We start from the raw sequence: 21,085 nt of genomic DNA, 5'->3' as shown, positions 1-21,085 counted from the left end.
AGCTTCATACTGGCCCAGCTCTAGCCATTGGCGGCCATTTGGGGAGTGAACCAGCAGATGGAAGATCTTCCTCTAACTCTGCCTTTCAAATAAATAAATAAATCTTTAAAAAAAAAAAAATCCTTTAAGCCTCGTGGAAACTAGAACAGCCGGCATCCACTATTACCAAAGTTTCCCCCCACAATCCGGCTTCCAGTCATCCTTGAGATCACTTACATTGAAGAGCAGAGAAGGCACAGGCGTAAACCGCTTCACATGAATCATGCAGATGGCATCAGGGAGATGGCCTTCCCTTGAGCCCACAAAGAACAGCCTGTTTTAGGAAAAACAAGAGAGACTGAGATAGCTGTGAGACACTGGGTGTAACTTGGTTCACCTGCCATGTGGCCCTCCCTCTCTGCTACCCCTTCAAAAGAGTGCATAAGATGGAATGGAGTTCAGTGTTGAGATTAGTGACAACTGGAGACTGCTGATGGGAACAGCAAGACAAAAGGTGTCATCTGGGGGACACGGGCGGTTAAAATCCAGGTTCTAGAAGTTCTACCATCTCCAGCTATAACTCTTCACAAAATGAACCCCAGCAAAAGATGCCAGTGTTACCTAGAAGCAGCCACAATGGAGGCATTGAGGCCACCAAAGCAGGATAAAGCAACTGCAAGTGGAATTGTCCAGTTGAATACTCCAAAAATCTGGTCTGCAAAAGTCTAAAGGGAAATAAATGGAGAGGTCATTACCAGGAAGTCAACGTGATGATAGAGGTGGAGAGGCATTCCCCAGAAACCCAACCCTTCCACTACAGTGGGGGTCACAGGACCTTCTTGCAAGCCCAGGATCCTACACGTACTCCTCTAAGGCTGTCTACCCCCTTTCCAAGAATTTCAAGAGCTGAGAGATACCCAGAAGCCCAACACACCCTTAACCTTCTCCTGCTAGTGAAAATCCTTTACCACAGCAACAGCATCACTGGCCAAGATGTCCCTCATGTCTAGCACAGTGTAATAGGCCACATTGGTCAAGATGTAGATGATGGCGACAACAGGCATGGAAATACCAATGGACAGGGGCAGGTTCCTACAGCCAAACAGAGTAAAGGATATATTAGTCCCACAGTCACATCCCTGTGCCTCCTTCCATCCTGACTCTCCCTGCCACGCCAATCTTTCCAGGGACAGAGATTCTTGCTGCATTTTCCAGTGCCTCTGCCCTCAGCCTAGGACAGTGGCTGAAGCTCTGAACTCTGTAGAACTAAAGAGCATTAGGGGAAAGGAATATCACAGGAGAAAACGCCACAGAAAGAAAAAGAGAATTAATGTACTATATCACAGCAAACAGCATAGCAGATGGAAGCTGTTTTTACATCCAAAGTTCTCACAGTATCAGGATTCATTCTCTAAGATTATCAACACTGGAAATTTTAAGATTAAAACTATAAGAAATTATGGAGGCAAATTGTGAAATCTAACATCTCCAGAGAATAAGCTAGGCCTTCGGTGGGAAGAGCAACATGTGTTTCTGAACAAGCAACCTGGGAGAGAGAGTGTCCACTCACCCTCTCTGAGAACCTTGGGTGCCAGCCTCACTTGTGGCCAAGATAAGGGCACAAAGACTTCTCACGGTCCCTGTAGCCCAAGAAAGCCATGATCTATATAAACATCCTTGACAGTGTCACCAGAAAAGCAGAGGGGCAAGTACTGGAGTCATTCAGCTTCTGTCCAGTAGGTGGAAGCACCAGCCAGGCTTCTACCCAGCTTCTATCACCTCTGCTCCCAAGGTAGCCACAGCCGATGTAGGCCAGCAGTGCTTTGTCTCTCAAAGTCAAAAGAGTTTATTGGTATAGGAATTGTTATTCTTTTGATCTTGAAAATTTACAGACACTCTACCCACTGGCAAAACGTAGTTCCCAGAATCATGGTGTTTTAGAGCCAGGAAAAGCCCTGGAGATGCTATAATTCAACCCCCTCAGTTACAGATAAGGAAGCAACCTGAGACTTGTTGGATGACCTTGAACGAATCACTCACAATCAGTAAAAAAATGCAGGTTCTTTGACTCCCTATCCAATGCTCCTTTCACCCTGCAAGACTACAGGGCAATTTAGATAAAGCATGTGGTGATCTGCTTGAATGACAAGCAACATAATGCCAGGATGAACGTGGGAATCAAGGAATTGGGAAACAAAGGAAGGTTTCCGTAAGTTTTTTTTGTTTGTTTTTTTTGTCTTTTTTTTTGGTTTTTTTTTGTTTTTTTGGTTTTTTTTTTTTGTTTTTTGACAGGCAGAGTGGACAGTGAGAGAGAGAGAGAGAGAAAGGTCTTCCTTTGCCCTTGGTTCATCCTCCAATGGCCGACACGGCCGGCGCACCGCGCTGATCCGACAGCAGGAGCCAGGTACTTATCCTGGTCTCCCATGGGGTGCAGGGCCCAAGCACTTGGGCCATCCTCCACTGCACTCCCGGGCCACAGCAGAGAGCTGGACTGGAAGAGGGGCAACCAGGACAGAATCCGGCGCCCCAACCGGGACTGGAACCCGGTGTGCCGGCGCCGCAAGGCAGAGGATTAGCCTAGTGAGCCGCGGCACCGGCAGTTTCCATAAGTTTAAAACCTAAAGTTATCTATGTGGGTAAAAGATATACCAAGTAAAATATATATTTTTTAAAGATTTATTTATTTATTTGAAAGAGTTACAGAGAGAGAGAGAGAAGGAGAGGCAGAGAAAGAGAGAGAGGTCTTCCATCCGCTGGTTCACTCTTCCCAGTTGGCAGCAACAGCAGGAGCTGTGCTGACCCAAAGCCAGGAGCCAGAAGCTTCTTCTGGGTCTCCCACATGGGTGCAGAGACCCAAGGACCTGGGCCATCTTCTACTGCTTTCCCAGGCCATAGCTGAGAGCTGGATAGGAAGTGGAGCAGCTGGGACTTGAACCAGCGCCCATATGCGATACCAGCACTCCAGCCGGTGGCTTTACCTGCTATACCACAGTGCCAGCCCTGCAAAATCTATTGTTAGAACATACATAAGCACATGGTACAATCTTCTTTAATTAATGCAAGAGTAAATGAACGAGTGTGAAAAGGACTTTTTAGAAAAACTTTACAAGGGTGAGCATTCAGCACAGCATTTAAGATACTCCTTGGGATGCCCACATCCCAAATCTGAAGGCCTAGGTTTGAATCCTGACTCCACTCTGACTCTAGCTTTCTGCTAATGTGTATCCTGAGAGGCAGTAGTGACAGCTCCAGTAAGTTGGGTTGCTTCCACTCCTGTGGGACACCCAGATTGAATTCCAGGCTCCTGGCTTTGGTCTCGCCTAGCCCTGGCTGTTAGAGGCTTTTGGGGATTAACCAGCACAAGGAAGATCTTTGTCTCTGTCTCTTTGCCTTTCAAATAAAATGAGATAATAAATTAAATGGAGCTAGTAGGGGCAAGCATTTGGCACAACAATTAAGTTACCAGTTGGAATACCTGCATCCCATATTGGGGTGCCTGAGTTCAAGTCCTAGCCACTATCCCAGTTCCAGCTTCCTGCTGTTACATATGCTGGGAGGCAGCAGTTGATGGTTCAGGGAGTTGGGTCCCTGGGAGACTCTGGGTTCCTGACTCCCAGCTTTGGCCTGGCCCACTCTCAGCTGTTGTGGACATTCAGGGAGAGAACCAGCAGATAGGAGAGCTTCATTTTTCTGTGTGTGTGTGTGTGACTTTCAAATAAGTTTTTAAAAATTTTTAAGTAAATTCATTGGACAGACATTGGTGTACAGATGGCTCATATCAGAATGCTGGTTCCAGTCCCAGCTGTTCCACTTCCAATGCAGCTCTCTACTAATGCTTTTGGGAAGCTCAACTACTTGAGTTCCTGTCGACCACATGGGAGACCCTTATGGAGTTCCCAGCTCCTGGCTTTAGCCTGGCCCAGCCCTGACGGTTATAGCCATTTAGGGAGTGAATCAGCAGATAAAAGACCTCTTTCTCTCCACCACACCAGCTCCCTCAACGCCCATCTCTCTGCCCTTCAAATAAATATGTCGTTTTTTAAAAATTAAGATGGAGCTGATAAAATCAACCCCACAGGTGTTTGTGATGTACTGTGACTGGCACACAGAAGGAGTTCAATAAATGATGGCCAGCATTGCTGTGGAAAGTTAGCCGTGAGGTACCTACCTCTCGGGATTCTTGATCTCTTCAGTGACATAGTTGAGGGTGTCCCAGCCCGAGTAGGAAAAGAGAGCTGAGTACAATGCCAGGGCAATGTCACCCATTGCAAATGATGAGCCCTCAAAAGAATTCTCAAAGTGAGCCGTGCCTCCTAGAACCCAAACATTAGAAGGCAGAAAGATTAGTGGCTTGTTCCCCAACTTCCAGATGGTTGAGTAAAGGAGTAGAATACAGCAGTAATAGCAGGTAAGTGGCTTTGAACCCATGTGGCAGCAAGGGTACCACTGCAGAAGCACAGAACAGGGGGTGGGCGTTTAGCCTGGTGGTTCAGACACTGGTCAAGATGCCTGCATCCCACATCATAGTGCCTAGGTTCAATTCCCAGTTCCAACCCCTGACTCCAGCTTCCCGCTAACAAAGACCTTGGGAGGCAGTGGGGATGACTCAAATAAGTGGGTTCTTGTCACCCATGTGGAAGACATGATTGAATTCTCAGCTCCCAGTTTTGGCCCTGGCTGTTAAAAGCATTTGGGGAGTGAACTAGTGGACTGGAGTTCTCTCTCCATGTGTCTTTCTCTCTCTCTGCCTCTCAAATAAATAAAATGCTTAACAAGAAAAGAAACAGGAAACAGAAGAAACACATCTACAAAAATGTGCCAGAATGCAGACAGTGGCGTGTGTGGGGATCCTGACCGCAAGGACCCATGACAAATAGGAAAGGACAAGAATCCAACAGGGAGGGGCCAGTGCTGTGGTGTAGTGAGTGAAGCCACCACCTGCAATGCTGGCATCTCACATGGGCTGCTCCACTTCCAATCCAGCTCTCTGCTATGGCCTGGGAAAGCTGTAAGAAGATGGCCCAAGTCCTCGGGCCCCTGCACTACTTGGGCCCCCGTACCCACATAAGAGACCCCCGTAAGAAGCTCCTGGCTTCAGATCAGCCCAGTTCTGGCCACTGTGGCTATTTGGGGAGTGAACTAGTGAACAAAAGACTCCTCTCTCTCTCTCCCCCTCTCTCCCTGCCTCTCTTTCTCTCTCTCTTTCTCTCTCTCTGCCTCTCTGTGGCTCTGCCTTTCAAATAAATAAATAAATCTAAAAAGAAAAAAAAAAGAATCCACTAGGGAACAGAAGGGCTAGAGAACAGGAGTGGTGCTACTCTGCGCTGCTCTGTAGGCTGGCTGGGTCCCACCCCCTTGCTAACACCAGCCAGGGCTGACCAGGGTAGAGGGAAGCCTGGGCTCAGTGCACTCAGGTAAACTGTGATTGTAGGGCAGGTGTTCGTTCATACCTGGAAACTGCTGAGGATTAGGTACAAGGAGTTTGTTTCTGACCTTGGCAGAACAGTTATTACCGTAATATTAGGCTCGTCACTCTGCAAACACCAGCTCTCAGTGCACAGCTGTCAGCCCTTTTGCCAAGAGCGGCCTCCTCTGGGCAGCAGCACGCCTAACAGGTAAAGGACGGTCTGCCTGGGTACAAATTTCAGCTCCAACACTTATTGCCTGGGACTTGGGCAGCAGGGCACTTAATTCTGCAGCCATTTCCTCATCCATAAAATGGGAAAAACAATGACACCAACCAAATAAGGTGACTGTGGCAATCCAATGAGATGATGCACAGAGAGCACTGAGTCAAGTGTGGCTCCCAGAAAATGCTTGACAAATGTTAGTTGCCGTTGATAATATTTCTTACCTTGGCCAAGCCTAACAATGCCTGCAATGATGACCGCAATCAGTGCTAAAACTTTAGCGTAGGTGAAAACGTCCTGTACCAGAGTTCCCCACTTGACATAAGCACAGTTTACGAAAGTCAAGAGACCTGAAAGAAAAAGAATACTGATTGGTGGCTGATCCCCTCCCACCCAGCCAGCCTTGGGCTCCCAAGTTTTTCCAGGTCCAATCACCAAGACAGATGCTTCGGCCAGACAGCACACGCTTGGGCCTTTACTGGCTCTTTATTGGAAACCTCCGCCTCTCCTCACCATCATCAGCACCCAAAGGCACCTGCTGAGCACCCTGTACATAGCACCAGCACACTCCCTGCCCCCAGCACCTGAGGTGGAGACACAGAGGGACTGTGCATTTGCTCACAGACAAAAGTGCACCCAGACTCCCAATCACAGCAGTGAGAGGCAACCGAGAGCTGGACGGGATCAGTGGTGCCTTCTAGCTCTCGGCTCTGAAAAGTCGCAGTCTGCCGCTCCCACAGGCCCCAGGACCCAGCACGCCGACTCCGGTATTACTGCTAACCTTGACACGTCCTGTTGCGACTTGGCCAACATCTGGACCAGCAGGTCAGGACGTGCGGCCAGACTTCCTGCCCACTGCCTGCCAGTTCAGCCGCTTGTTTTTGTGCTTGCAAAGATTCCTGGAGCTAAAAGCAGTTCCCATAGAATGGGGACAGGGCATTTTTCCTGACCAGACTCCACAGAAGTATGGGCCACATTCCTCAGTCCTTTCTCCTCCTCTGGGGTTGAGGCAAGGTGTTCCCCTAATGAACTACAGTAAAGTTCACGGGTCACCCTTAAGAGTGGGGGTTGTTGGTTTGGTTTTTGTTTTTTCTTTAAAGTTTGTTTGTTTTTGGAAGGCAGTAACAGAAAGAGACCTTCCATCTGCTGGCTCATTCCCCAAATGCCTATGACAGCCAGATCCGGGCCAGGAACTTCATCAGGATCTCCCACAAGGGTGGCAGGGACCTAAGCACTTGGGCCACCCTCCGCTGCCATTCCAAGCACATTAGTAGGAAGCGGGATCAGATGCAGAACAGCTGGGACTTAAACCAGTGCTCCCGTTATGAGATGCTGGCGTCAGCTTAACCTGCCACACCACAGCGTTGGTCCCTGCATGTGTTTCTCAGAGTTCTCATTACAATCTCAGAGAAAGTCAGGCCGGCGCCGCGGCTCACTAGGCTAATCCTCCACCTAGCGGCGCCGGCACACCGGGTTCTAGTCCCGGTCAGGGCGCTGGATTCTGTCCCGGTTGTCCCTCTTCCAGGCCAGCTCTCTGCTGTGGCCTGGGAAGGCAGTGGAGGATGGCCCAAGTGCTTGGGCCCTGCACCCCATGGGAGACCAGGAGAAGCACCTGGCTCCTGCCTTTGGATCAGCACAGTGCGCCGGCCGCCGCGCACCAGCCATGGCAGCCATTGGAGGGTGAACCAACGGCAAAGGAAGACCTTTCTCTCTCTCTCTCTCACTGTCCACTCTACCTGTCAAAAGAAAAAAAAAAAACAATCTCAGAAAAAGTCATAACAGCTGCTCTCAAAAAATGCTACAGTCACTCATTTAGAGGAAGCAATTTGAGAAGCGAAGGCCTCACATGCTGTGAGGTTGACCAGTAGTCCCAGGATACAGTAGGGATGGAGATCTGAAGTGTTCATTAGATCCCTGGGTAGCACCTGGCCAGGTGGGCAGATGGGCACAGCCACACGCCTTCCCCACAGGTGGTACAGGCAAGTCGCTTCACTGCGCCCCCTCACAGCACAGCAACCGGAACACCGTATGGAGAGTTTAACTCCCAAGGGCTCCGAGGACAAGGCTGGCGCCACCCTGCCTCACCAGTGCAAAGTGAGGCCCAGTGCCCAGCGTGCCTGCTCCAGGCCATCACGGTCGGGAGCCAGGCTCAGCCACCCTGTGTGGCCCTTGGTGGCCCCGCTCCTCCTGTTCTGCGGTGTCCTGGCCTCATCCCCTATAACCTCCTCCTGAGAGGCAGGAAAGACCGGCCTCCCTCATCTGCCCTTCCTCCCCCAGCTCTCCTCCTTGCCAAGATTCTCCTCTGCTCTGCCTCAGAAGGAACCTTCCTGTCCTGCTCAGATGCTGGCCTTATAAACAAGACAATAAACAACCAGACTTTATCCCAGGGCAGGGCAAAAACACACCCACAGCTCCAGGCCATCCCAGTGCTAAGTTAATCATTAAAACACACCCCGTCTTTAACAGGCACCCCACAAAGCACCGCAGGGCCCATGTCTTGCCCTCCACAAATCTTTCAAGTCTGTGGGTCCTTGGGGTACCCATCCTTGACGCCCCAGTGGACTTTCCCCTCCAGCCCTCTGGCCCCTTCTGCCCATCCTGTGACCTCTACCCCTTGCCCTCAGGCTCTGCCCCACGTGCCAGCTGTCAAGAGCCCACACAACCCACCCTGCCTGTGCTGGGGCAGTGGGATCCCCTGATAGAAACTGCTGGCCAGCCTGTCGGTCACCAGAGCAAATCGCCACAGCCTTCAGGGAGCAGCTCGGGGTCAGAGTCTGCGGCTGTGTGCCCCAGAATCTGTCCTCGGCCCTGGCCAGGGGTGTGGACAGGGCAAAGACGGTGAAGCAACCAGTCCACCACACTTCACTATGGCAGCTTCGGAAATGAAAACTCGTGGCCTGTGCCCCCTGCCACTTCTCTACGCCACGTCCTACCAGGGGCATTCCTCCTCTCGCCCACCAGCCGTGGCCCTGTTCCACTCCTGAGCCCGATTTCTGTCTTCTTCCCACCTTCTTGCCCTGGTCTGCTGCCTGCACTAAGTACAGGGGCTCCGTCTGAGGAATGGAATCCAGCAGAAAGAAGCCAGGAGGAGGGGAACTGCCTACAGCGAGCTGGCCCTCCGCTTCCCCGGAGCCCAGCTTCCTCCTGGGCCTCTCGGCCTCAGCAGCAGGAAGTGGGTAGGCAGGCAACAGTGCTGACTGGGCTCTTTGTCCCACCCCAGCCCCGCTGGATCCAGCTGACCGGCGGCCCTGAGCCCAGCCAAGTACACCGCTCTGGAAGCCGAGGCCAATTTCCTGCTTCAGAGTCAGAGCCAGGAGGGGACCGTGGGGTTACATTAATAACATGGAGGCAACCTCAAGGTAAGAGGACAGAGATGCCCTATGTTTCCTCCTCTGGGGACAACCCAATCCCCACTCAACAAGTGCACAGGAGAACGGCCTGAAATCACCTTTGACCCTCCAGCCAGGTACAGCTGGGAGGAAGTCTCTCGTATAATCAGCTAAAGAGATACTCCTGAGTGAATCACTGAACCCAGCCCAGGCAGGGTCCCCTGGAGTGAGAGGTTAGTTCTGGCATGAAGACCCCGCACCAGCAGAGCCAGGCGGAACGACACGTGCAGCCCCACTCTGGATCAACGTCCCCGAGAAAGAGCAGTAAACCCACAACCCTCCAGCACCACCAGCTCTCAATGCACACGGCACGTAGGCTGCTGGTCCATGCATTTTATGCTTCCAATTTCCAGCAACTGTGAAACCCCAATACTTCCCTAGACGATTCATCCCATCTTCAAAGACAGCTATGGCTCTTCCTTCCACTGAGCCGGAAGCTGCTTCCTTACAACTTCCACCCCATGCTCCTCTGCTCTGGGGCCACGCAGAATCCAGCTAAGCCTTCTTCCCTTACAGGGGCCCTTGGTAGTGTTAAAGATTAATGTCCTGTCTCCCTCTGTTCTCTTCACCCCTGCTGTGAGGCAGGCATGGCTGCCAGGCCACCCAGCAGCCCAGGCCTGGCCTCTGCATAGTCTTCACTTCGTCAATGTCTCCCCGGAAAGGGAAAGCCCCAGACGCAGTCACATCCTGGACTCACTGACAGACTCCCCCGACCTCAAACTAATGCGCGCGCTCTCTTCCCCCCACCTCTCTTCCTGTGCCCTTAAAAATGATTTTTCTGGCCGGCGCCACGGCTCACTAGGCTAATCCTCCGCCTAGCGGCGCCAGCACACCTGGTTCTAGTCCTGGTCAGGGCGCCGGATTCTGTCCTGGTTGCCCCCCTTCCAGGCCAGCTCTCTGCTGTGGCCAGGGAGTGCAGTGGAGGATGGCCCAGGTGCTTGGGCCCTGCACCCCATGGGAGACCAGGAAAAGCACCTGGTTCCTGGCTCCTGCCATCGGATCAGCGCGGTGCGCCGGCCGCAGCACGCCGGCCGCGGCGGCCATTGGAGGGTGAACCAACGGCAAAGGAAGACCTTTCTCTCTGTCTCTCTCTCTCACTGTCCACTCTGCCTGTCAAAAAAAAAAAAAAAAAAAAAAAGATTTTTCTATCATCTCAGATACAGGACTCAATATTGATTCTTAGTCATTTTCCTCTGAGTTTTTATGTAGTATCCTCACCTATTGGAAATGGCTTTCTCTCCCCCTTGATTTTGCCAGTTCAAACTCCTTGAATTTTAGGAAATGTGAAAATTTGATTAGTACTCCTCCTGGGTTTCACAGAACTCACTGCAAGAAATGTGGACTAGGATCCGCAGAGCCCTGTAGCTGGTCACTATAGACCTTCCTCCACGTTGTCAGTATTCCACATCAATCAACTAGGAGCCCACCAGGGGGCAGGCATTGTGGTGCAGCAGCTTAGGCCCTGACTTGAGATGCCTGCAATGCCTATCAGAGTGCCAGCTTGAGTCCCAGTTCCTCTGCTTTCCATCTTCCATCCAGCAACATCCTGGCTGTTACAGGCATCTGGGGACTGAACCAGCAGATGAAAGATCTCTGTCTCTTTCTATCTGTATCTGTATCTATCTCTCTCCATCTCTGTCACTCTGCCTTTCAAATAGATGAAAATAAATGAGTAAACATTTAAAAACAATAACAAGAGAGGCCCAGCATTATAGTGCAGCAGGTTAAGCCACCTCTGGGAATGCAAGAATCCCATACTGAAGCACCGGTTTGTCCCAGCTGCTCCACTTCGGATCCAGCTTCCTGTGAATGCTCCTAGGAAGGCAGAAGATGGCTCAAGAGAGAGATCTTCCATTCACTGGTTCACTCCCCAAAAGCCTGCAACAACCAGGACTGGGTCAGGTTGAAGCCAGGAGCCAGGAACTCCACTGGGGTCTCCCTCATGGATAACAGGGACCCAAGTATTTGGGCCTTCATCTACTGCCTCCCAGTAAGCTGGATAAGAAACAGAGGCAGGACTCAATCCCAGGCACTCCAATTTGTGGCAGCTTAATCCACTGTCCCGCAACACTCGCCCCAGGGAGCCAACTGCTTAATGTGGATACTAGTTACACATGTGCTCAGTTTGTGAAAATTCATTAAGTGATACACTTATGATGTCCACTGTTCCACATGTATACATGAATTTAAAAATTGAAATTGAATCAAAAATTAAAATTACCTGCTAACCAACTTTAACCAACGTGCCTAGAATTTGGGCAAGAAACAATTTATCAAACCAGAGTGCTCAGAATCCACTTTTTTCAGAAAGCTGGGTTATCAGTTGGGGTAGGCAGAATAATGCCACCCAGAAGATGTCCACATCATAACCCTTGAAACCTGCAGATACTATATTGTGTGGCAAGGGAGAATTAGAGTTGCAGAGAGAATTAACATCAGCTGACTTTAAACAGGAAGATTGGGGCCGGAGCTGTGGCACAAAGAGTTAAGCCACCGCTTCCAATGCTGGCGTCACTATTGGAGCTCTGGTTCGAGTCCCAGCTGCTCCATTTCCAATCCTGCTTCCTGCTAATGCACCTGGGAAGGCAGCAGAAGATAGCTCAAATACTTGGGCCCCTGACACCCATGTGGGAGATCAGAAAGGAAATCCTGGCTTCCGGCTTTCACCTAGCATAGTCTTGATCATTGCAGACACTTGGGAAGTGAACCAGTGGATGGGAAGATCTCTTTCTCTCTGTCCCTCTCTGTCACTCTCCCAAATCAATACATAAATCTTAAAGGGGGGGGGGGGGGTAAAATCCTTTGACATGTGTCTGTACCTCCCTGTACTGAAATCTCCTTCTCACTACAACTGAAAGAATCAAAATGCGACCTTGCCCAGAGGCAGCAGTATCCCTTGTGAGATCAGATCCTCCTAGGAGAACCTCACCCTTTGAAATGTCAATCCCAGCTCTTCTAGCAAACCCATCACTTCTGAACCAATATACTCTCACTAGCATATCCTAATCAAATGTCACTGATAGCTATGAAATTGTTTCCTCCTTGCAGTTGAAGGTCATATATGTTCACTGGCCTTACTTGCAATATTTAGATTAATAAAGTCCAAAGCATCTTTGATTTTCCATTCTATTTTCTGCCAATGCATTACTGAGCAACTCCTCTGCCTTTATGCCTGTTATATAATGTTTGACAGCCTCCAGCACACCCAGATTTATACTTCTATCTGTGCATTTTTCTCCTTTCCTCTAAAATTTCATTTTAAAACCTTATTAAACACATCTCTCCCCAATCCCTCTGAAGTCTGCTCTCTATCCCTTGCCGGGAGGTCTATCTTTCTGGTATCTTAGAATTTACAGGCAAGTCCTCTGTTCCGCATTTTTTATTCTTTCGCACACACCGCTTCACACACACAGCCTCCCATTGACAGAAGAAAATTCCACCTGCCACTCAGTTTGCTACCTTGAACCTCAACGCCACCAATGACACATCTTGGGTGTCTTCTGGCTGGTGACATCATTCATTCCACAGCAGTCAGTGGGAGGGCAGCAGTCTGGAGGCTTAAGTGGCATGAGCAAGCTCTTCATCAGGTTGCTCGGGAAAACTGCAGCTCCCTACACCGGGCTGGTCTGTGTCACAGGCACACTGTCAGGGCAGAGGCCCAGCCCCTTCACTGCTATGCTCAGGCCTGCCAACACGCCAATGTCTCCAGGACACAACCACTGCAGCTTGCTCAGAGGGTCCCAATGTAAGTCCTCAGGAAAAACCTCCCATTTGCTGCCTAAACCCAGAGATTTCATTTCTTCCTGCTTTTCTCTGCTGCATCTCTTTCTTAAGATTTTTTTTTAGATTTATTTGAAAGTCAGTTACCTGTAATTAATACACAATTACTCTTAGGTGTTTAATTAATGCTATAACTCGTACTCAAATAGTATTTTACACTTTGTGTTTCTGTGTGGGTGCAAACTGTTGAAATCTTTACTTAATATATGCTAAATTGATCTTCTGTATATAAAGATAATTGAAAATTAATCTTGATGTAAATGGAAGGGGAGAGAGAGTGGGAGAGGGGAGTGTTGTGGGTGGGAGGGAAGTTATGGGGGGGGAAGCTATTGTAATCCATAAGCTGTACTTTGGAAATTTATGTTCATTAAATAAAATAAAATATAAAAAAAAGTCAGAGTTTCACAGAGAGAGGAGATGCAGAGAGAGAGAGAGAGAGAGAGAGAGAGATCTTCCATCTGATGGCTCACTCCCCAATTGGCCGCAACGGCCAGAGCAGTGCCGATCTGAAGCCAGGAGCCAAGAGCTTCTTCTGGGTCTCCCACACGGGTGCAGGGGCCCAAGGACCTGGGCCATCTTTTACTGCTTTCCCAGGCCATAGCAGACAGCTGGATCGGAAGAGGAGCAGCCGGGACTAGAACCGGTGCCCATATGGGATGCCGGCACTTCAGGCTAGGGCGTTAACCCACTAAGCCACAGTGCCAGCCCCCTTTCTTAAGATTTATTTATCTATGTATTTAAAAGGCAGGATGAGAAAGAAGGAGAGGAGAAGGACAGAGAATCATCTGCTGGTTCACTCCCCCAGATGCCCACAACAGCCAGCCAACAGCTGGATCAGGCCAAAGCCAGGAGCTTGGAATTCCATCCAGGTCTCCCATGTGGGTGGCAGGAACCCAAGTACTTGGGCCATCATGTGCTGCCTCCCAGGCACATTAGCAGAAAAGCTGGATCAGAAGCAGAGCAGACAGGACTTGAACCCATGCTCAAGTATGGGATGCAGGTGTCCCAAGTGGCAGCTTAAGCCACCACATCACAGCGCCAGGCCCCCAATTTGTTTTGTCTGATGTTGGTTTGGAATACGTCCCTTGACATCACTTCTTTTTCCTGCCTTCCTTGCTGTATTTTCACTCCCACCCCAGGGCTGCTGTGCCCTCAGGTAGCAGGTGGCCCTCAGCCTCTTCCCTTGCAGTGCCAGGACCATCTCACCTTCTTGGGCACCACAGACGGGGGCCTCTGGCACAAACCCACGGGTCACTGGACTGGATCCCATCCCCTGTGTCCTTCTGGCAGCACTTGAGTCCCTTGGCTCTCACCCTTCAGAGGGGCCAGCGGGCAGTCTGCCCCCCGACCCTCTCGGCCTAACAACCCCTCTGCCCCTTGCTCAGCCCCCTTGTCCTTGTGAACGAGGTCCGGGTCGGCCTGCCCAGCTGGATTCAGTTCAAGTCCTCAGGAGCCAGACCACGCGCCTGAGTGAGCTGCAGGATCACCGAGGAACCTGTCAGCCTACAGAGCCAGGGTTCCGCTCCCAGAAGTCCTGACTCAGGAAGTCTGTGCTGGGGTTCCAGGAGGCCTGGTGCGCCACCTGCTCCGGGAGTGCTCCCTCAGGTAACCATCATGAAATTACCGCATACAAAACAACTTCAGTCAGAGCAAGCCTGACGCCTCCGCCGAGCCCGGGGCTCCTGCACCCGGCTGCACATCGGCACCACAGGACAAGCTCTAACAAAGACAGCGTGCAGGCTCCACCCAGGCCGCCCAAGTCAGAAGCTCTGGCGTTGAGCCCCGCATCAGCATATCTGCTAAGCTCCCAGGTGATTCTGAAGTCAGGTGACGAGCGAGAACTGCTCTGCCCACCCCCGCGACACAAGACCCGCACCAAGTTTCCTGCTTCCCTAATTCTTGTCCTTCAAGCCAGGTCCCGTTCTTCTCTCTGGTGGCTCGGATTCCTACAGCCAGCTAGTGGGGCGACGAGTGTTTGTCTCTGTGCCTCCTGGGTGACGCCAGTGTACAGCGGTTAGGACCCACTGTCCCCAGCCGCCTCCAGGTTTCCCCTCATCTGTCTCTGAGGCAGAGAAGAAGAGAACAGAAGGAGGAGGAGCCCATGGGTGAGCCCAAGAGTCTTTTCCCGAGTTCACAGAGACCCCACCCTAGAGAGCGCCCAGGGCCCTGACTCCCGCCCATTCGTCAAGGGGAATGTGGGACACGGGATGTAAACTTCCTCATCTCCAAAGCAGAGGCTCTGGGGAAAATCCTTTAGAGAAGTGACTAACCTCCAAATAGAAAGTTCAAAGGGCAAAAGTCAGACAGGGGTCGGGCACCTGGCTGTTCCACCTCATTAGCCACAGTACACCAGGTCAGTCATTCCGGGACCAGAGTTACTTGCAGATACGTGGCCAAAGTTCTCAGAGAAACACATGGAGATCCGAAGTCCTTCAAGGTCTGCAAGCGGCTCCGGTGGACTGAGGGGAGCTGTCTGCTCCTCCCCCTGCTCGGATCCCACAGCAACCCCAGACCCTCCCCCTCAACCCTGAGAGCCAAGAGCACGAAACACTCTGCTCAGCCAAGTTCACTCTGCGACCACAGCTTCCGTGCCCCCATCCAGCTGACGCTTCCTGAAGAACCCATACAGCAGTCCCTCCTTATCCCTGGGCGGTAAGGGCCAAGACCCCAGTGGGTGGCTGAAACCAGACACAGTACCAAACCCTGTACACATGATGCTTTCTCCTACTCATACACACCTAGAGAGGTTAATTTAAATTAGGCATAGCAAGGAATGAAAACAATACTATACGGGAAAAAGGAAAAAAGAAAGAAACGACACACAAGGCTCAAGACTCAGTAAACTCCAAGGAATCAATATCACAGAAACCATCTCTCTGGCCATGAAATTAAAAATAACAAAAATCAAAGCTTAAAAAATTTCCATATGGGTAGAACTTGTTTAAAAACCGAGTAAAATGTTTAAAATACAAAGAAGTGAGTGACAATGAAAACACAACATGTCAAATTTATGAGGCACTGACTGTTGAGGAACAGGTTTGGTTTTTTTTTTCCCATACAATTTGTTGAACTCTTAGTATAATCTTCTGTGTATAAAATTAATTGAAAATAAATCTTAGTGAAAAATAAGACTGGGAATAGGAGAAGGAGGCATGTGGGTGGGAGGGCGGGTACGGTGGGAAGAATCTCTATGTTCCTAAAGTTGTATTTATGAAATGCATGAAATTTGTATTCCTTAAATAAAGGTTCCTTTAGGAAAAAAAATTCTATTTGTAGATCAGTCGTAACAACATACTGTAATAAAAACAGGACAACAAGAGATTTCATCATGCTACTCAGAACAGCATGCAACTTAAAACTTACAAATTGTTTCTTGAATTTTCCATTCAATATTTAGATCACAACTGCTTGCAGGTCACTGAAACTGTGTGTGGGGGCTGGGCTAATACACACACAGTTCTCTGGGGCCACATGTGAGAGCATCAGGGATCTTCACTTGATTCCTAAAGAACAGTACTTGACTCCCAGGGGGCCTGAGAAAGACAGACAGCAGGCTGAAGACACAACAGGCACAAACACTAGACCAAGGGCGAGGGCAGGCAAGAGAACAGAAATGTCCAACAGCAACAACGGCCAAGAATTCTTGGCTCCAAAGAAAGGACAGTCAGGTAGAACTGGACTTCTAGAAATCCACCCACCTCTGCCAAGAGAATGGCTCCACCTCTCCTGCCAAACAGGAAGTCACTCTCAGGCCTCGTTTCTGATAGCGCCTGAGCTGCCATCAAATTTAAAGTGCTCTGAAGTCATCCAAACGCGCAACGTACGAAGTAAACTCTTTAGAAATCAGGAAGATGCATATGATTGGGAATACAATTTGCAGTGCTAGATACCATTTTTTACTAACAATTTTGGGCTTCATCGCTTACAAATCTACATATATCCTTTAATTTAATCTTTATGATCTTTATTTTACAGTTGAGAAAATTGAGGTCACTCAGCCAGTGTCCAGCCCCAAAGACTACATCCATTCTACCACACCAGATACCTTCCGAATTGTGTGTAGGGATATGGAACTGGGAGTGGGATTTATCTACCCATCTATACACTGTGTACTGTTATCTACTGTCTCCCTATGGTAACGGAGATACTTCTGCCGTCCACAAGAGCTTCGAGAAGCCAGAATAACCAGCTTCAGGAGGGACCATCCACACACCGCTCGCATCAGGAAAACCAACCATTTCTAGGACCCTGGGCAGGACAGCAAGGTTCCTCCAGAACTCAGAATTCATTCACTCACTTAACAAGCATATATTGAGTGCTTCTGTGTTCCAGGCCCTGTGCAGGCCCTGAGATTTTCGGAAAAGTCAACATGGACAATTACAAGAAGTAAGTGCTAGGAAAGTTCACGAGAGGCAACCTCCAGGCTAGGGGAGAGAAGGGGGTGCAGGTGGGCACCAGGACAGGACTTGGTATATGGAAGCTAGCCCTGGGGGTGAGGAGGAAGAGGCAGTGTTCCTGGCAGAAAGGGCGACATGTGATTACTCTGACAATGAAATCAGCAATGAGTGAAGTCAGTCACCCGTTCAAAAAACTTGCCTAAGCAATTATCAGTAAATGATTTCAAGGTTGATTAGCAATCCAGGGCTGCAGTTCAGCAGTTCTAAGGGAAGACTACGCCTTCCAAGGGACAGTAAGGAGCAGAAACTCTTTGATCCCTTAAAACTGTCACTGTTTGACTAGAAAAAGATGCAAATGCAGATGAAGTATAGATCAAGATTCTGTGACGGGGCCAGCGCTATGGTACAGTGGGTAACACCACCGCCTGCAGTGTCTGGCATCCCATATGAGCACCAGTTCGAGTCCCAGCTGCTCCACTTCTGATCTGGCTCTCTGCTATGGCGTGGGAAAGCAGTGGAAGATGGTCGAAATCCTTGGGCTCTGCTCCTACATGGGAGACCTGGAAGAAGCTCCTGGCCCCGGATTGGCGCAGCTCTGGCCATTGTGGCCAACTGGGGAGTGAACCAGCGGATAGAAGATCTCTCTCTCTCTGTAACTCTGACTTTCAAATAAATAAATCTTTAAAAAAAAAAAAAAAAAAGACTATGAGGTAGGAATCCAATTCTATAGAGGAAGAAACTGAAGCTAACAAATCTGACCTAGGACTGAATCCAGTCCTACCAGATTCTTTTAACCAGTATTTCTACTGCTGCCTCCCGAAAGGATAAGGGCATGCCCTGCACCATTCCAGAGAAAAAAATCCTGAGTCAGGGCACCCAACCATTCCAACCAGAGAGGGTCCTATGGTAGGGCAGGGGTATTTCCTCAACTTCTCCAGAAACATACCCCAATACCAACCTAAGGCTGGCTTAAGTCTTTTCCCTCAGCCATGGTCTCTCCCTAACAACTACCCTCCTTGCTTACACTCAATCTTCCAGAAGGCATACCTATGTTCCCTCCCCCAACCCACATCCCTACACACACACACACACACACACACACACATACCACCTCCTCCGTGTCTACAATGCAGCCTGAGCTCCCTTCCCCCTCCTCCACTCCACCGAGTTTCCCATGTTTTCTCCCAGTTACAATCCCAAATGTCCTTCCATTCCTTATTTTACTTTACAGTTCTTCCTGAAAGGCTACTTTTGAGTGTAAACCCACCTCCCCCAGGCATGCTGCCCTTCCTCTGTGCTCCCACCTCCCCACACTAAACACCGGCTAGAATAGTTTACCTACCAGTCCAACCCACCCCCCTGGAGCTATGTGGGTAACAATTATCCTCATGCCCCCAGGGGCCTATCCCAGAATGCAGCACATAGTACACATAGACTACCAGATCTGATTCAACTATCACTGCCCTGAAATTTCATTGCCTTAGGCAAAAACCCTCAGAAAAGTCACCAGTGACCCACTTTGATAAATCTAATCAAGTTTACTCAATCAGTATCTAGATTTACAAACTCTTGGCAGATAGGACACTGTGAGTCATTCATTCCTTCTTGAATTGCTCTGTTCTACTCCTCTTCTAGATAGTCTTTCTCCATCTTTTTGCAGAATACCTGACCCTCAAATGTGAGTCTTCCTTAGAATGCTATTCTAAGCCCATTTGTTTCCCCACCCCATTTTATATTTTTTAGATTTATTTATCAATTTGAAAGTCAGAGTTAGAAAGAGGGAAAGACAGAGACAGAGAGATCTTCCATTTGCTGGTTCACTTCCCAAATGGCTGTAACAGCCAGGGCTGGGCCAGGCCAAAGCCAGGAGCTTCTTCTGGGTCTCCCACGTGGGTGCAGGGGCCCAAGCACTTGGGCCACCCTCTGCTGCTTTCCCAGACACATTAGCAGGGAGCTGTATTAGAAGTGGAGCAGCCAGGACTTGAACAAGCGCCCCTATGGGATGCTGGCACTGCAGACAGCAAATTAACCCCCTAAGTCAAAGCGCCAGCCCCTTGTTCTCCCTTTTTATAACCTGTCCCAAGATCATCTCATCTGCTCCCATGATTTCAATTATTACCATCTATACAATAATGATTCCCAAAAGCATATTACAAGTCCAATTCTAGAAACATACGACTATCCAGTCACCCACTGGATATCACCAGGCACATCAAAGTCCCCACATGCAAAACTGAGCACATCAATTTCTCTCTCTCAAACCAAGTGTTCTCCATATAAGCAATTGGCATCACCATCCACCCATTTACCTAAGCCAGAGACCTGGTCATCTTATCAGCATCTTCCACCCATTATTGAATCAATGTCCAAGTCATAACCAGTCCCTTATGCCCCAGAGGTGTCTCTAGTCCAAGGAGGATCATGGCAACAGCTTCCTAACTGGTCTCTCTGCTTTCCATCCTGCATGCTAGAGACAGTTATCTTTTTAAAAATCACAAATTCTAAAGCTTAAATCACAAATGTCACTCTCCTGTTTTAAAAAGGCTTAAGAGGCAGAAGTTTAGCACAGAGGTTAAGATGCTCACATCCCACATCAGAGTGCCTGGGTTTGAGTCCTGGCTTCCTACTGTTGTACACCCTGAGAGGCAGCAGATGATGGTTCAAGTACCTGGGTTGCTGCCACTCACATGGGAGACCAGACCGAATTCCTAGTTCCTGGTTTTGGCCTGGGCCAACCCCAGCTGTTGCGGGAATTTGAGGAGTAAACCAATGGATGGAAGCACGAGTTTCTCTCTCTCTCTTTCTCTCTATCACTCTCTCTCTCAAGTAAGTAAATAATCTTTGTTTAAAAAAAAATTAAAAACCTTAAGATTTTCATTGCCTTAGGAGAAAGCCCACTACACTCCTCAACACCATTCACAATATAGATCATACTTTCCAAAGAGGTCTCGGCAACAGTTCCCATCTCACCAACTCTTCTTACAATGTGACTGACACCCCACCGGTTAAGAGGCAGGGTTTGTCCTGTCCTTTTGAAACTGGGTGATCTGCTGTGAATGTTTCTACCTACAGAGTATGGCAGCATTGATACCAAGTGACTTCAAGGCTGGATTATACAAGGCAATGTAGTTTTCTACTTCGGCTGATGGATGACTCCTTCTTGGAGCCTTCAGCTGCCAAGCAAGCAGCATGACTGCCCTGAGATCGCTGTGTTGTGAGAAGCACACGCACGCACACACACACACACACAGGCACAGCTCCGTGCAGACAACAACCAGTGCTGGGAACATGGCCAGTGCTTCAGGAACATTGCTGAGTATTCAGTCTCCAGCCCTATCTCTCTCCTAAGCTCCAAATGGGCACATCCACCTACCAGCCTACAAAAAAATTTCCAATTCAACATGATTCCATCGTCCTCCTCCCTATAAATGCTACCACTACTTATCAGTTGCCCAAACTAGAAACCTTGTCCCTTCATTCAGAGAATATTTGTCACACTCCTCTCTCTGTTCCTTTGCTAAAGGTACAGCGGCTCCTAACACAAGCAGAGCCCTTGCTGGCGAGAACTTGCGGGCTGGTAGCCGCATTCCTGACAGCTTCCTCTCACATCCAACTTCCACATAAGTCTCATTGGTTGCACCGATGACTAAGTTGCTCAGGTCTTTGCCTTCCTGTCTACCCAAGTGCCACCACCCTCGCTCAGGCTGTTGTCATTTCCTGCCTGGATCCCTGGGAGAGCTTCTGAATGTTGTGTCTGCCTCCAGCCTTGTCCCCTCGGTTCCACCCCAGCTTTGTCACTTCCTGCTCAAATCTTTCAGTGACTGCTCACAGAAATCCAAAGCCCCTGGGAAGGGAGGCCTTGCGCTCTCGCCTCTTGGCTGCCACATTTTGCCCCTCATAGCTCCCAATC

General features: G+C 49.5%; 1 protein-coding gene across 7 annotated transcripts in view; it reads right to left on the bottom strand.

Moving 5' to 3' along the window:
- The window catches only part of SLC7A7 (solute carrier family 7 member 7), a 56,029-nt gene that overhangs the window by 5,194 nt on the left and 29,750 nt on the right, over positions 1–21,085 (bottom strand). For all 7 annotated transcript variants that reach the window (XM_051822635.2, XM_051822633.2, XM_008269346.4 and 4 more), the window contains exons 4-8: positions 5,834–5,959; positions 4,148–4,292; positions 948–1,071; positions 601–704; positions 217–313 (exon numbers count right to left, since the gene is read on the bottom strand). In XM_051822635.2, the coding sequence (XP_051678595.2) occupies positions 217–313; positions 601–704; positions 948–1,071; positions 4,148–4,292; positions 5,834–5,959 (596 nt within the window). The remainder of the gene's footprint in view (positions 1–216; positions 314–600; positions 705–947; positions 1,072–4,147; positions 4,293–5,833; positions 5,960–21,085) is intronic.

Source organism: Oryctolagus cuniculus, chromosome 12 (genome assembly GCF_964237555.1).
Source record: "Oryctolagus cuniculus chromosome 12, mOryCun1.1, whole genome shotgun sequence".
Classification (NCBI taxonomy): domain Eukaryota; kingdom Metazoa; phylum Chordata; class Mammalia; order Lagomorpha; family Leporidae; genus Oryctolagus; species Oryctolagus cuniculus.
The sequence above is the reverse complement of the archived record's forward strand: the minus strand, read 5'-3'. Positions and strand labels throughout refer to the sequence as shown.